At 64.1% G+C, this 13,607-nt stretch overlaps 1 protein-coding gene across 1 annotated transcript in view; it reads right to left on the minus strand.

Annotated features, from left to right (window-relative positions):
• Positions 1–484: 484 nt before the first annotated feature.
• The window catches only part of KIF26A (kinesin family member 26A), a 30,808-nt gene continuing 17,685 nt past the window's right edge, over positions 485–13,607 (minus strand). Inside the window, exons 5-15 of the mRNA XM_075530930.1 lie at positions 10,515–10,707; positions 7,464–7,676; positions 6,928–7,021; positions 6,500–6,762; positions 6,233–6,416; positions 5,665–5,830; positions 5,352–5,511; positions 2,383–5,029; positions 1,373–1,578; positions 967–1,117; positions 485–803 (exon numbers count right to left, since the gene is read on the minus strand). Of these exons, the coding sequence (XP_075387045.1) occupies positions 622–803; positions 967–1,117; positions 1,373–1,578; positions 2,383–5,029; positions 5,352–5,511; positions 5,665–5,830; positions 6,233–6,416; positions 6,500–6,762; positions 6,928–7,021; positions 7,464–7,676; positions 10,515–10,707 (4,459 nt within the window). The 3' untranslated portion in view covers positions 485–621. The remainder of the gene's footprint in view (positions 804–966; positions 1,118–1,372; positions 1,579–2,382; positions 5,030–5,351; positions 5,512–5,664; positions 5,831–6,232; positions 6,417–6,499; positions 6,763–6,927; positions 7,022–7,463; positions 7,677–10,514; positions 10,708–13,607) is intronic.

The raw sequence follows: 13,607 nt of genomic DNA on the forward strand, positions 1-13,607 counted from the left end.
TTTTGCTGTTTTGGTAAGAATTCCTGCCGTGGAGGGGGTACTGGGGCCCCCACAAAGCCCTTCCCGGTCCTGGGCCGGAAGGGACAGCTGCCAGACGGGGCAGGCTACTGGCTCCATGCAGACCCAAGCCCGGGCATGTTGGCGAAGGGCCTTCCCAGGTGAAGGGTCATCGGAACCCTGAGGAAGACCCCGGGGGGCTCAAGGCCGCTCTGCTACGCACAGCCTGGCAATGAGGAAGGCTTGGCGGGCCTGCAGACACCATGCCGGTACCACTGCCCAGTTCCTGCAGGGCCAGGGCCCCCATGCAGCCAGCCTACTGGTGCCCCGGTTCTTAGCACCAATGCAAAAGGAGAACCAAGCTCCCGGGTAGAAGGCACTTGTGTTGTGTTAAGTGTTGGCAGCCTCTTGGCGCGCTCTCTCTCTCCCCCCCTCCTGCCCTCTTTCTCTCTCTCTCTCTCTCCCTTCCTCCTCACAGCTCTGCCAGCTCCCGCTCTCCCACACTCCACATCTCTCCAAGTCCCTGGCCCTGCATCCTCATCCCTCCAACCCTGCCACATCCTTGGCCCTCTCCACTCCCATTCTCACACCCCTGCACACCCACTCCTGCTGGCAGCCCCAGATTCAGACGTCCACCTCCTGTGGGCCCAAGGTGGCAGCGGGGGCTGTGACACTGACGTCAAAGCAGGTGACCATCATGACGTGGGCCTTGCACAGGTTGACACACTGCTCCAGGGCAGTCGTGGCATGCTCCAGGGCCATCAGGTACTCAGCTGACTCGGGCTCCAGCTCCGGGGCCACCTCAACTGTCGGGGGATGGACACAGGTCAGGCCCAGCTCAGGCAGCCAATCTACCTGGTCTGCACTCTCTGTCAGGTGGGGCAGGGTGCTCTACCACGCTAATGACCAACGGGACACAGGACTCAGAGTGGGGGTCGGCTGGGGGGGCAGGGGACGGGTGACACTCACACTGCTCCAGCCAGCGGCCCCGCTCCACCATCAGCCTGCCCTGCGTCTCCGCCAGCTCCTGGCATAACCGTTCACGCCGTGCCCGCACCTCCCGCAGCCTCTGCAGCCTGCGTTCCGATAGCCGCAGCTGGGCACCCATGCTGGCTGCGCCCTAGGGACACGGGATCAGGGCCCACTGCTGTGACCAGAGTCCCAGCCCGGGCCCAGCACCCAGCTGGGTTACAATGGGACCAAGGCTCCCACTTGGGATGCCCCCACCCACTGCCCTGTGAAGGGGGCAGAGGACTGGGCTTTTGTACCTTCTCCGGGTCCAGAGAAGCCTGCAGAGAAGAAGAGCAGTCAGTAGGGTTGCCAGGACCCTGGCCCTCATTCCCACTGCCTGCCCTGCTGCACACAGCCCCCTCACCTCAGGGGGGTCCTCGCGAGAGGCTGCCCGGTGCCGCTGTAACCGCTGAACGTCGTCGATCTCATACACCTTGATCTCAAAGGGCTCTTTCCGAGGGCCGGCCAGGGGCGGCGGCAGGTCCACCCACTGCCCCGAGACGCTGGGCTTCCGGCCCAGGGCGGCAGCATCAGGCAGTGGCGCAGGAATCAGTCGCCGGCGTTGTTGACCTGGGGCAGACAAGACCAGGGACGGGGCAGGTGACCTCAGGGGGCCCAGGTCCATGCCCCTCCATCCACTTGGCCCCCTCGGCTCTACCCACCAGCCGCACTCCCGTGGGGCCACCCCACACCCAACCTGCTGCCCTGGTCCTGGGTTAAATGTTATCCACCCCACTCCACCTTCCCTTTGGTCCCATCCTGGACCCAATGGCCCCAGCCCAGTTTCTGCCTTAACCCTGCTCTCCCTCCAGCCCAGGGACCCAGAACTGGCATTCTGGGTACAGGTAGGAGTTGTCCTGTCTTGGGGCTAGCCAGCCAGGGCACAGCGGGGCTCACACCAACCATTTCTGCGTCTCTGGGTGATCCCATATGGGCTGCTCCCACAGGAAGGGGTCAGCCTTGGGCAGCTGGATGCCGAGTGCCCAGAAAACTGCTCAGCCAGTGAGACCTGGACCCTCCACAGACAACTGTGTGTACACACCTCCCAGGGAGGCACTGCACTGCTCACAGGCTGATGCCCTACAGAGTGCGGTGGTAGGCAGGGTGCACGCAGTTCAAACCCACCAGCTGATCCTTAGGAGAAAGGGGAGGCTGTCTGCTCTCCTAAAGACGTACAGCCTCAGAAACCCACAAGGGCGGTCTAGCCTGGTGATAGGCTTCCCAAGCGTGGGAACCAACCCAAGGGCCATGAGTCTGGTTCTGCTGGTACAGCTGGGGGATGGCACAGCCCCCGGGGAAGGCCCTGTACATTCCCATCCCTAGGTCCTGTGACCCTCAGGAGAATGGTGGGCTGCCCCCAGAGAGCAGACTCACCTGTAGCCCTCCTCCTGGGGGACCTGAGGCTTCGGGCACGGGCGCCCGGGGAGGCGGCCCCACTCTCGCTCATGGAGTCGGGGGCCGAGGAGGCGCTGCCGGTGGCCTCACTGTCTCGGATCATGCTCTCATAGCCGCTGCTGCCCCCGCTGTGGTAGAAGAGGGCTGTGCGGCCCATGGCGGGGGGCAGGTCCCCACTCAGCACGCTGCTGTTGTCGCTGCCCTGCCCGCTGCTGTAGCGCTGCGGCCGCCGAGGTGCGGTCACCTTGCTGTAGGGCGAGGGCAGGGCCGGGGCGCCAGGCAGTCCCCCATGCACACAGCTGTCCTGGCCACCCTCTGAGTCTGTCAGGCCCCAGGAGGGGCCACTGGGAAGGGGCACCCCACCGCCGCCTGCCAGCTCCTGGACCCAGCTGTGGGCAGCCCGCAGCGCCTGCTTGGTGCCCATGACGGTGCCCCGGCTGGCCTTGGCTCCGGCACTGGGTGTCCCCCGAGAGGCTGCCCGGGGGCCCACCACAGAGCCGCCTGGTGGCCTGCTCGTCCCTGTGGGGGCCAGCGATCTCACAGAGGCACTCAGCACTCTTGGCCCACTGGCCGCCAGGCTGCGACCCTTGCCTCCTGCAACTGGGGGCTTGGAAGTCCCGACACCCTTGGCAGGGCTGCCCCTGCAAGGGGGGGAGGGGCCTGGCATGGGACTGCCAGACATTGCCCCCAGCCTGGGCATGGCCCTGCCCAGGCGCCCCACAGGTTCCCTGGCCCTGCTGCTGCTGTGAACCGGGCCCTCTGGCCTCTCCAGCGATGCAGGCCCGGGCAACCGGTGTGTGGTTTCAACCTTGCCAGGCCGTACCTTCAGGCTGGCTGTGGCTCGGGGGGCGGGGTGGTCACCCCGGCCACCAGGCCTGACCTCCTCTTCCCCTCGGAGGGCAAGGGCCAGGGCAGTCCTGGAGATGCCTACCGCTGGGCCAGGGGCCAGGGCTGGGCTGTTCTTTGGCTCCAGGCTGGACTTGCGTACTGGTGGGGCTGGGGGCCCCATCCCGCCAGGCCTCGGGAGGGGCGTGCCCTTGGGGGCAGTGGTCTTCTTGCTAGAGGCAGCCTTAAGGCTGCCCAAAGGGGCTGTGGCCTCAGCAGGCATGTCACAGCAGGACGGGGAGGGTGTGGTCACACCCAGCGTGGTGGCCCCCCGCCGCAGTGGCGGGATGCGTGCCTCAGGTCTCCGGACCGCTCTAGCTGCTACCTCACATCCATCTACCACCCTCTGCCCACGAGGCAGAGCCTGGGCTTCAGGCAGCCATGGGGAGGGCAGGGTGGGGGTGGAGGCCACAGGAACAGCATCGGCCTTGTAGGTCCGGAGCAGCCACGGGTCCTCAGACAGGCCCCCAGATCCCGGGGCGCCCTGGTCGCCCGTGGCTGTGGTCCTGGTCTTCCGTGGAAGGCTGGAATGGATGGTGTGTGCCGGGGGTGGCCGCCGTGGGGACCCCATCCGGGACTCCCTTCCAGGCCCAGAAGAGGTCTCAGAGACCATGTCAATCCCTGGTGAGGCCTGGGCTGGGCTGTCTGATCTGTCCTCTGAGCAGCCTTCCAGGATGGGAGAGGTCCGGGGGTCCGGCCCTGCCAGCAAGTCCAGCCGGGACATGAAGGGCGGCTGCGGTGAGAGGCCTGGGCTGTCGGAGGCACAGACACTGGCCTCGCTGAGCCGGGAGCTGTCAGAGCCATGGCCGCCCCCGCAGGTCCAGGCCGGCGCCTCCTGGGGCCAGCTAGGGGTGGTGGCCACTTGCGCTGCGGTGTACGCATCGAACTCGTCGTTGATGCTGCTGATGATGCTCACAGGCCTGGAGCCCGAGGCCAGGGCCTGCAGGGAGCAGTCGCTGCCCAAACTGACCAGGCTGGCGGGCCGGGCGCCCAGGGGCAGCTCCTCCACCACTGTGAACACCAGCTCGTCCTCGCCGTTGAGCTCCACCGGCTGCTGCACCGTCACTGTGGCGGTCAGCAGGCTGCGGTCCAGGCAGCGGCTGCGAGCCGGCAGGCAGGGACAGCTCGCAGGAGGGGTCCTCACCGTGCCCCCGCCGCCGGGGCCCCCTCCCCCAGGCTCCTCTGGCCGCGGGGGCAGAGCAGGCTCCGGGCTGGGCAGCTCAGGCCTGTCCTTTCTCTGGTCTCCCTGGGGGCCGGCAGCCTTCTTGGGGGACGCTGCTTCAAGGGGTGGGGCCTTCCTGGGGGACGGGGTCTCCGAAGGCGGGGCCTTCCTTGCAGCGCCAGCAGGGCTGGCGGGGGGCAGTGGGGGGCCCTCGCTGCCATCAATGAACTCCAGCCGCTCCTGCAGCTCCGCGAAGGTGCTACAGCGGAAGTGGTCTAAGTCGGGGTCCCAGGGTCCCTCTGAAGGCCGGCGGCGGCCCAATGCAGGGATGATGGGCACACAGTCTGGGGGTCCCTCGTTGTCCGTGAGCTCCCGATCAGACAGGGCAGCCCCACCAGGTCCCACGTAGATGACGGTGTCACATGACTGCTCACTGCTGGACGAGTAGTCGGGCTCTCTGGGTGCCCGGCGCTCGGGGTCCAGGGCCGCAGTGCGCGGGAGGCAGGGCCGCAGGGTCGGGGGACGGCGGCAGCGGCCCTCCTCGCAGGAGCTCTCACCGCCTGACGAGCTGGACGTGTACTGCAGGTGGGGAGGGGCCCCATCAGCGACCTATGTTCCCTCCATGGTGCGCTCCCACCCTCCAGCTCCTGTCAGGACCGGCTCCTGTCCCCTTGTGCCCACAGCTAGCAGGGCCACTGGTGGTCATCAGCACCTGATGGCCGTCACCATGCAAGACAGCTGCATGGCGGTGGGCAGGGATCAGCGCCTTGGGGAGGACACGCGTCCACTGCTGACAGCCACTCGCGGCCTAAGAGGGGCAGGCTAGGCGTGAAGACATGGGTTACTCTCGTAGCCTGTGCCCGCAGCGCCCCACACCACTAGGACCCTGAGACCCACTGACCTTGGTCTTCTTCCTGCGCAGGCGCAGGATGCGCGCAGCCAGCTGCAGGGTGCTGAGCGTCTCGGCGTGGTGGGCTGGCGAGTCAGACACGTGCGCGATCATGGTGGCGCGGCAGGTGGTGGTCAAGGACTCTCGGAGCAGCATAGTCAGCCTGTGGTCCCTGGGGGTGGCAAGCAGGGCAGGGGTCCCAGCTGGAGAGTCCTGCAGACTCTGGTCTGCATCATCACTGCCTTCCCTTCCCTGGGCCCTGACCCCGCCACCCTGGGCTAGCAGGGACCCAGCTGCCCAGCCATCCCTGGGGCCCACCCCTCACCTGTAGGGCACATGCTTGGCTCCATTGACCAGGGCCAAGATGACACTGCCCAGGGCGGGCAGGGACAGACACAGGGGGCCCCCAGTGGCATCCCCACCCTGGCTGGAAGTCACCGCCTCACAGCTTCCCAGGTCGATGAGGTGCAGGCGGCTGCGGCCCCCAGACACTGTGACAGAAGGACCCATAGTGAGAGGGGCCACCAGCGTGCACAGCCTCCAGACCCCACAGGCAAGCACCTCTCGCAGGCAGGGGGGTGGGGAATGTGGGCCTTCTCTCATGCCACCACCACCTGTGCTCACCCACCCCATTTCAGGAACACATTCTGCTCATGTGTCCACATAATTACACCACCCTGCACACACCTCCCTTCAGGCACACACACCATTCTTGTGTGCACACTCATTGCACTGCACACAGATACTGCCTCGCACACACACCTCACACACCATCCTGCAGCCATACCAACTGCACATCCACACATACCACCCATGGAAACACAGACACCGACCACACACGCACAGGGCACACAGCCACGCACCCCCCACACCCCCCAGGCGGCCTCACTTACTCCCCCCGCGGCTGCATTTCTGCATGCAGTACTGGTAGACGTGCAGTGTGAACAGCAGGTGGGAGCTGGCCCGCGCCTCCTCGCCACAGGCCGGGCGACCGAAACTTCGTGCAGCCAGGGCTGCGTCCAGGTAGAAGGCCGCCCTTTCTGCAGTGGGGGCCCGCAGCTCACTCTGGTTCTGGAGCTGCAGTGGGTAGCGAGTGGTTCAGCCTTGTGGGTGGGCGCCCCACCCACAGTCATGTCCCACATGCCCCAGAATAGGCATACCTGCGCCCCGCATACAGGGTCCTCCCGCAGGTACATGCCCGGGGACTGTGTGTCCTGGAGACTGCCCGACGCCAGGTCGGCCAGCAGATCACGCAGGCTCTGGTCGCGGCCGCACACCTCCACGGCTGAGACTCGCACCGAGAAGCGGGTACCCGTGCGCTCCTTGCGTTCGTGGATCAGCTTGAAGAGCCAGGAGATGGCGCAGGGCGCGACGCCCAGGCCCTGTGGCGAGCTGTCCCTCCCGATCATAGTGTACGACTGACCTGGGGGGGTCACGAGTGTCAGCATCCAGCAAGGAGCCTGCCTAAGCCTTTCCACGTCTTCTCCCCAGCCCCAGCCACCCGGATGGAGCCAGGTCCTCCCTCCCCTCCAGAGACCGCAACAGAGCTGGTGCAGCAGAGGGTATCCAGGGGTGTGGGGGCGCTTACCAAGGCTCGTGTGGCCAAAGGAGAAAATGCAGCCGTCGGCCCCGCTGATCACAGCTTGCAGCACGTCGGCCACAGTCCCGGAGCAGACCTCTGCCTGGGGGACACGGAGGACGAATGGGCGGGGCGAGCCAACTGTGCCTCCTTGGTGGGGGGGCGAAGACGCAGGCGCTGCCCGCATCCACACGCACACAGATGACACGGGAAACACACAGGTCGGCCAGGACGCACCAACCAGGCAGGCAACAGGCATGCACGTGCGTACACACATACATCCCAAAACAGCCAGCGCACACCGCCACAGCCCACCCTGCACCGCTGGGGAGAGTGGGATGTGCCAGAGCATCCAGGAGGAAGTACCCGCCTTCCCAGGGGCACGCCAATTCTGGCAGCCCCGCCCAGGACCTCAGCCCCACCCACCTGGGCAGCCCTGCCCACCAGAGACCCCACTCGCCCTAAAGGCCTGCCCAGAGGCATTAGAATGTTCCACCCAGAGGCTCTGCCCTTCAAGAAGACCCTGGCCCACCAGGCAGCAGCACCTGCTCGGCGTCCTGGGAAAAAACAGCATCAAAGGCGAACATCCGGGGCACTGCGGCAGGAGCTGTGCGCCAGGGGCCTGCACTGCCCGGAGGTCTGGCGGCTGGATCATACAAGGTCACTTGCTTCTTCCTCGGGTCCACCTTCAGGAAGGCTGTGGACTCGGCAGAGCGCTGGGCGCCCTGCGAGGGCCAGACTCGCAGCATCACCTTCACCTGGGGAGATAGGAGGGTAGCCTGAGCCGCTGAGCACGACGGACGCAGCCAGGTGACAGGATGGCGTGGGCCTCATGCCCAGCGAGGTCAGAAAGGCCCAAGGCAGGTGACTGTGTGTGGGGATCATGAGCCCCGGGGAAGCAGCCCCAGACCACACAGGACTCCAAACCACACAGCTCCAAAGCAGTGAGGTACTCTGGCCCACCCTACAACCCTGCAGATGGTCCACAGTCTCAAGTTCAAACCCCCTGGGCCTGATGGATGGACAGATCCAGGCTGGCCCATCCCTGTGACCGCCTCAGCTGTGTGGCCTGGGCCTGGACTACTCCTTCCCGTCCCCCAGTGACCCGAGGGACCTGGCCAGGTATCAGCAGCTAGGGGGCCAAACCCACCTGGAGCCCAGCCTACTGGGCCTCCAAGAAAGTTTGGGGAGGGGCTTCATGCAGTGGGGTCACTGGAGGGCCAGATCTCAAGGGACACCCCACCCTGTGTTTGCATTTCACCTGGGGGCGCTGAATCTGTGGTGTGGCCCATGACACCCCCCCCCCAGTGTCCCTGGAGGCACGGCAGCTTCCCAGGGCAGGACCTGAGGGGCTGGCTGTCCCCAGAGCCCATCCCTGGCCAGCCCATGCTGTGTGCTCAACCAGCACGTGTGTGTGTGTGTGTGTGTGTGTGTGTTGTTGAGCGTGTCTGGCGCCCTGCAGGACAGGGCCTTGAGAGTTGGGCCAGGAATGGGGGAGGGGGCCTGGAGAGAGAATAGGCCAGAGGTGTCTCACCAGCAGACCCCCTGCTGAGACCAAGCAGCCCACAGTGTCACTGTGCAGGGCCGCCCCGGCCCCTCCTGCTGCAGGGCCCCTCCGAGGTCTCCACCATGGTGCAAATCAAATTACCTGAGACTCATTTCAGAACCGGTATTTTTCACGGCTTTAATTGTAAGTGACAGATACAGGACGCCCGCAAAATTGGTTTGCTGCGGGTGGTGCTGCGCGCTGCGTGGCAAATTGATATGCAGAGCCGCTGGGCGGTGGTGGTGGCCTCCTCCCACCCCTGCCCCCCATGGTGCTGCTATAGCCTCAGCTCCATTAGTCGGAAATCGATTCTTTAATTCCCCGGTGTGGCCAACAAAACAATTTCATTCCCAAGCGCCGCCACCAAGCAAACGAGAATGTGCACTTCCCGGTAATTTTTGGCAATTTTTTTCCTTCCAGCGTGAACTCGCTGCTGCCGTTTCAGGAGCCAAATGGGCTCTTCGGCTTTGAGAGGGTTCCTGGCCAGAGGGAGGGGCGCTCAGGATGCCGGCGACCCCGGAGTGACACCGCTGTTACTGGAGATGGCGGGCGGCCCACTGAGCAGCGACATTAATCCCCACACAGGGGCCGGCAGGCCACCCCAGAGCTGGTCAGTCCCCCCCAGCCCGGCGCGCAGGCCATTGTCTGAGCCGAAGAATCCTGTCATTATCAGGCAGGGACGGGGCCCTCCCACGCGACCAGAACCATCCAATCTCTCCCTGAAGGAGCACATCACACAAAGGCGCCAGGAAGGGGGTGCGGAGGAAGACGCTCGTTTTGCATTAAAAAAAGGCTCCGCACCTCCCGGGAAGGGGGTGGGGAGGAGCGCGGCCCCGGCCGCTGGCGGGATGTCTTCTTAATACCACAACATGATGAATTAGCTTAGGTAGCAAGCACATTAGTGTCAGAAGCAACCTGACTGCCTTCGGAGGCGCTCACAGCCACTGAGACCACTAGGGGTGGCGGGCCAGGTGGGAGTGCTCCTGGCTGGGGGGAGCTGCCTGGTCAGAGCTGGGGAGATGAAGCGCCCCCAGGGCAATGGGGAAGGCACCTCCCCCAAATTATCATAGCAACTGCAGCAGCCCTCCCTCCAGTATCTTCCCACTTCCCCTGCCCTCCCTGCCTGCACACTAGCAGATCCCCCCCAGGGGGGGGCGTCACCCCTGCCCACCACTGCTGATGGTGGAGCTGGGGCCACAGTGAAGTGACAGGACCAGGTCACCGCATAAGACCCACCAAAGCCACCCACTTCAAGAGCCCCAAGGCCCCAGGGGTAGGCAGGCAGGTCCCCTCTATCCCCTCTGCCATGCCTGCTGGCAACAGAGTCCAGACTGGGCCACCCGCCACCCAGCACACTGCCAGGCAGCAGAACTGGCAAGGTGACTGACTGCCCTCCACCTGGCCAGTGGGCTGGGCCTACGATGAGGCTGCCACTCCAAGGTATGTCCCTCTTGAGGCCACCCAGAGGGACAACACCCCCACCCCCAGCCGCGGTGATCAGCAAGAGGAGAGGCATGATGTCCCGGGTCCTGAGGCCAGTGAGGACTCGGTGGTGTGTGACCAGATCAAACCACCACTGGAAGCACTTTGCCTGCAGCGGCCTCCTGGAGGACACTGTCCAGGTTGGAACCCGGTTAAGGGCTATTCCCACCCCTGCTGCTCCCACCTGGAGCTCCTCCACAGTCCATCCCTGGTTCCCTGAACTGCAACCATGCCCACCCAGGCCAGGGCTGGGCCCAGGGACCACAGAGGGAGGGGACTGTCCCAGGGAAGGGGCCGGGGTCCTGGGGGTGGGGTAGAATGGTAAAGCTGATGCTCACAGAGGCTGGGCACAACTGTTCCAAGCTGCCCTCCAACCAGGGGCAGCAAGGTCAGGCTGACCTTCCCTCTCTGGCTCTCAACTTCCCTGCAGGGACCGAGGTGGCAGGCAACACACTCCTCCGGACCCCACAGCGGCCAGTGAGCCTCCTATCAGACCCACGTGGACAGGGCCATCCTCTCCTGCACCCCACAGGCTGAAGGAGAAAGTGCCCTCTGCCTCCAGGCCTACCTTGCCCATGGCGCTGCAGGGGGTATCCTTGGCCTTGGCAGCCCTGAGCAGGCAGGGGGGCACAGGGGGCGGCCACAGCTGCAGGACGCCGCTGAAGTCCGTGGGGTATGTGGAGGCAGCGCGAGTGACCGGGGCCGGAGGGGATGGCTGGGGCTTCTTGCGCTTGGAGGCCAGGCTGAGCTTCTGTGCAGCCCTGGTGGGGGGTGGGAGGAGACACGGGGCTCAGCTTGGCCATCAGCTCCCTGGGCCTCCTGGTGGATGGAGCATGGGTGGACCCTACCTCATCCCAATACCAGATGACCCAAGCTCTCAGGGGACACTCCCAGGCGGTGTGCCCATGCCATGCCCCACCCGACTCTCGTTTACCCCTGAGTGGGGGCCACTGCATCCCAGGAAAAGTCCCATGAGTGCAGCCCACTGTCCACACACCTCTCACCCTCAGCCATCCCTGTGCCCCCACCCTCTGCCCTTCCCTGAGGGCGCCCCACCCTGCTTAGAGCCCCTGCCAACAGCTCTCAGTGTGGGGCCACGGCCCCGCAGCACCAGGGACTGCAAGGTGCAGATTCTCAGGCCCCAGACCAGGGACCCCAGTGGTAACCAGCCCTCCAGGGATCCTGCCACAGAGCCTAAGTCAGAGGTCTGGGCAGCAGAATCCCCCCCCCCCAGTTTTTGCAGGTGCACACACAGACAGGAATGCAGACACGCACACACATGCACATGGACTCACGGGTGCACGTGCACAAGCACACACACAGTGCACAGACACGGATACACACACATGAGCATACATAATATACATGCACACACAGAAACACAGACACACACATGCTGTCCAGCTCCCTGCCCCCAGGGCTTCCTCAGCATCCCAGCAGGCCCCTGTGGCACCAAATTCTTCTGCAGAGCCTATGCCACTTGGCCTCTCCCCAGAATTCCCTCCCACCCTGTCCAGGGACACCAAGGACCCCACATGGGTGTGCATTCAGTCACGTTCTCATGGTCTGGGTAGGAGGAGACAGTAGGTAGAAGGTAGTACGGGCCACCCAGACCTTGCACCCTATTCCCCACCCCTGGCCCTCAGGAGTCTCAAGCCTGCATTACCTTCTCTAAAGATCCCCAGAGTGGTCAGCAGGAGCCCAGAGTGGTGGCCAGCCCCTCCCTGCTCCTCTGCAGCAGCTCCCACCTGCAGGCACCCTGCTAAGCCCCTCTCCTTTTAAATAGGAGCTGTCTTTTATGAGGCCCTGGGGAGAGTTTCCCTCCTCAAAAGGTGTCAGTACAGAGAGTGAAGGTAATCTACAAGGAGAGGCACAACCATGAACGGACCCTCAGTGCCCAGCATCCAGGCCTGGGCTATGTAGTGCCTGCCTCATGGGACCTGGGACCCCAGAGTACCTCCCGCCCCACAGCTATGTGACCCCCAGTCCCAGCAGGACAAGCCACCCGGTCTGGCCAATGCAGCTGCAGCCTCAGACAGGGCAGTCAGCCGGGCAGGCCAGAGCCACCACCATGCCATGACCCAGGAGGGGCCGGAGCTCAGAAGAAAGGGGGTAGCAAAGGGTGAGGGGCTGCTGCAGGAGCCTGCCCGTGGGAGAGGGGCCAACTGCCCCCAGGCCCGGCAGGCAGGACTGCGTGCTGACCGGAAGGAGTGAGCCAGCCTGGTCTGAAGCCAGTTCTCAGTCTTCTCAGCTGGCCAGGTGTCCGGGGCCATCAAGTTGATTCCGGTGGAGGGGCTGCCGACATGGTTTCCTGAGGTGACCAGACTTTCTCCCATGGTGGCTGGGAACCAGGGACCTTGCCGTTAGGTGGGAGGCCCTCATCCATCTGCCTTACCATGGCCTCTGGGCCTACACCCCCGATGATCAGGCCCCGCTGTTGTGTCCTGTCTGCATAGGGACACCTGCAGCTCCCACTGTGGCATTGCTGTGGCCCAGCAGGCCCCAGCTGGCTGGTACATTTCCTCCTGGCTGGGCCACTGGGGTAGGTGGAAGGCAGTGGCCCAACCCACAGACCAGCTGGCAGGGAACAGAGGCACCCACTGAATGGCCAGGCCAGCAGATACCATGGCCAGACAGGGCCCTGCCAGCCCCTCTGGGCCTGGTGGGATCAGTTCAGCTGGGGTACCTGAACTGGTGTGCACAGCAGCTGGGGCTGGGCCACTAAGGCCACGGTGCTGGGCTAGGTGTCCCTGAGGGCAGTCTGGAAGGTCCCAGCCAGTGGGGATGCATTCCCTGTGGGCCATCCTAATCAGTCCCCTTTGACCCCACCCCCAGCTGCCCACTGGTTTCACCCAGGCTCTATAGGGTCCGGTAGACTGTGACTCACAGGTGCTTCACCATCAGTGAGACCAGGACTGCACTTTCCCTTTGATGGCCATCAGTCTCCTGGAACCAGGACACTCCCCCAGCCCCGCCCCCCCCACACCCTGTTCAGGGCGGGGAGGGGTGTGTAAATGCTGCAGGAGGAGGTGGCCGGGAAGGGTGGGGTTAACTCTAAAGCGGAAACTCAGAAGAGCTGGAGGTTCACCTGACAACATATTCTTTTCATCCCTAGAACACACCTCCTCCGCCTGATGCCACTGAACTGGGCTGGGGACCTCTGGGATTCGCCTGCCCTGCTACCCCAAGTATTATAGAGACACCTCTGCCCTGAGACACCTGTTTGCACAGCTGTGCACCCACACCAGTGCTCAGCACAAACTCTCAAGTAGATGGGTGGTGGATGGATGGAAGAATGGATGAATGGATGGATGGATAATTAAAAGATAGATGGATGATTGGGTAGGTGGATAGATGATAAGAGGATGAATGGGTAGATGGATGGATGGGTGACTGGATAGATAGATAGATGGATGGGTGGATGGATTAATGGGTGGGTGGGTAGGTGGATGAATAAATAGATGGATGAGTGGGTGGATAGGTGGATGAGCAAGCAGGCAGAGAGGGAGGAGGTGGAAGAGGTGGATCCAGCCCTGCTCACCATCCCACAGGTAGCTCTGCTGGTGTCAGGCTGACAGTTCACAACAGAAAGGGCATGTTTTACGTTTTTGCAAAGAAAGCGGCTCCCATAAAAAGGGCCTGTTGGGACAGGCAAGGTCAG

This window comes from Tenrec ecaudatus, chromosome 14 (assembly GCF_050624435.1).
Source record: "Tenrec ecaudatus isolate mTenEca1 chromosome 14, mTenEca1.hap1, whole genome shotgun sequence".
Taxonomy (NCBI): Eukaryota; Metazoa; Chordata; class Mammalia; order Afrosoricida; family Tenrecidae; genus Tenrec; species Tenrec ecaudatus.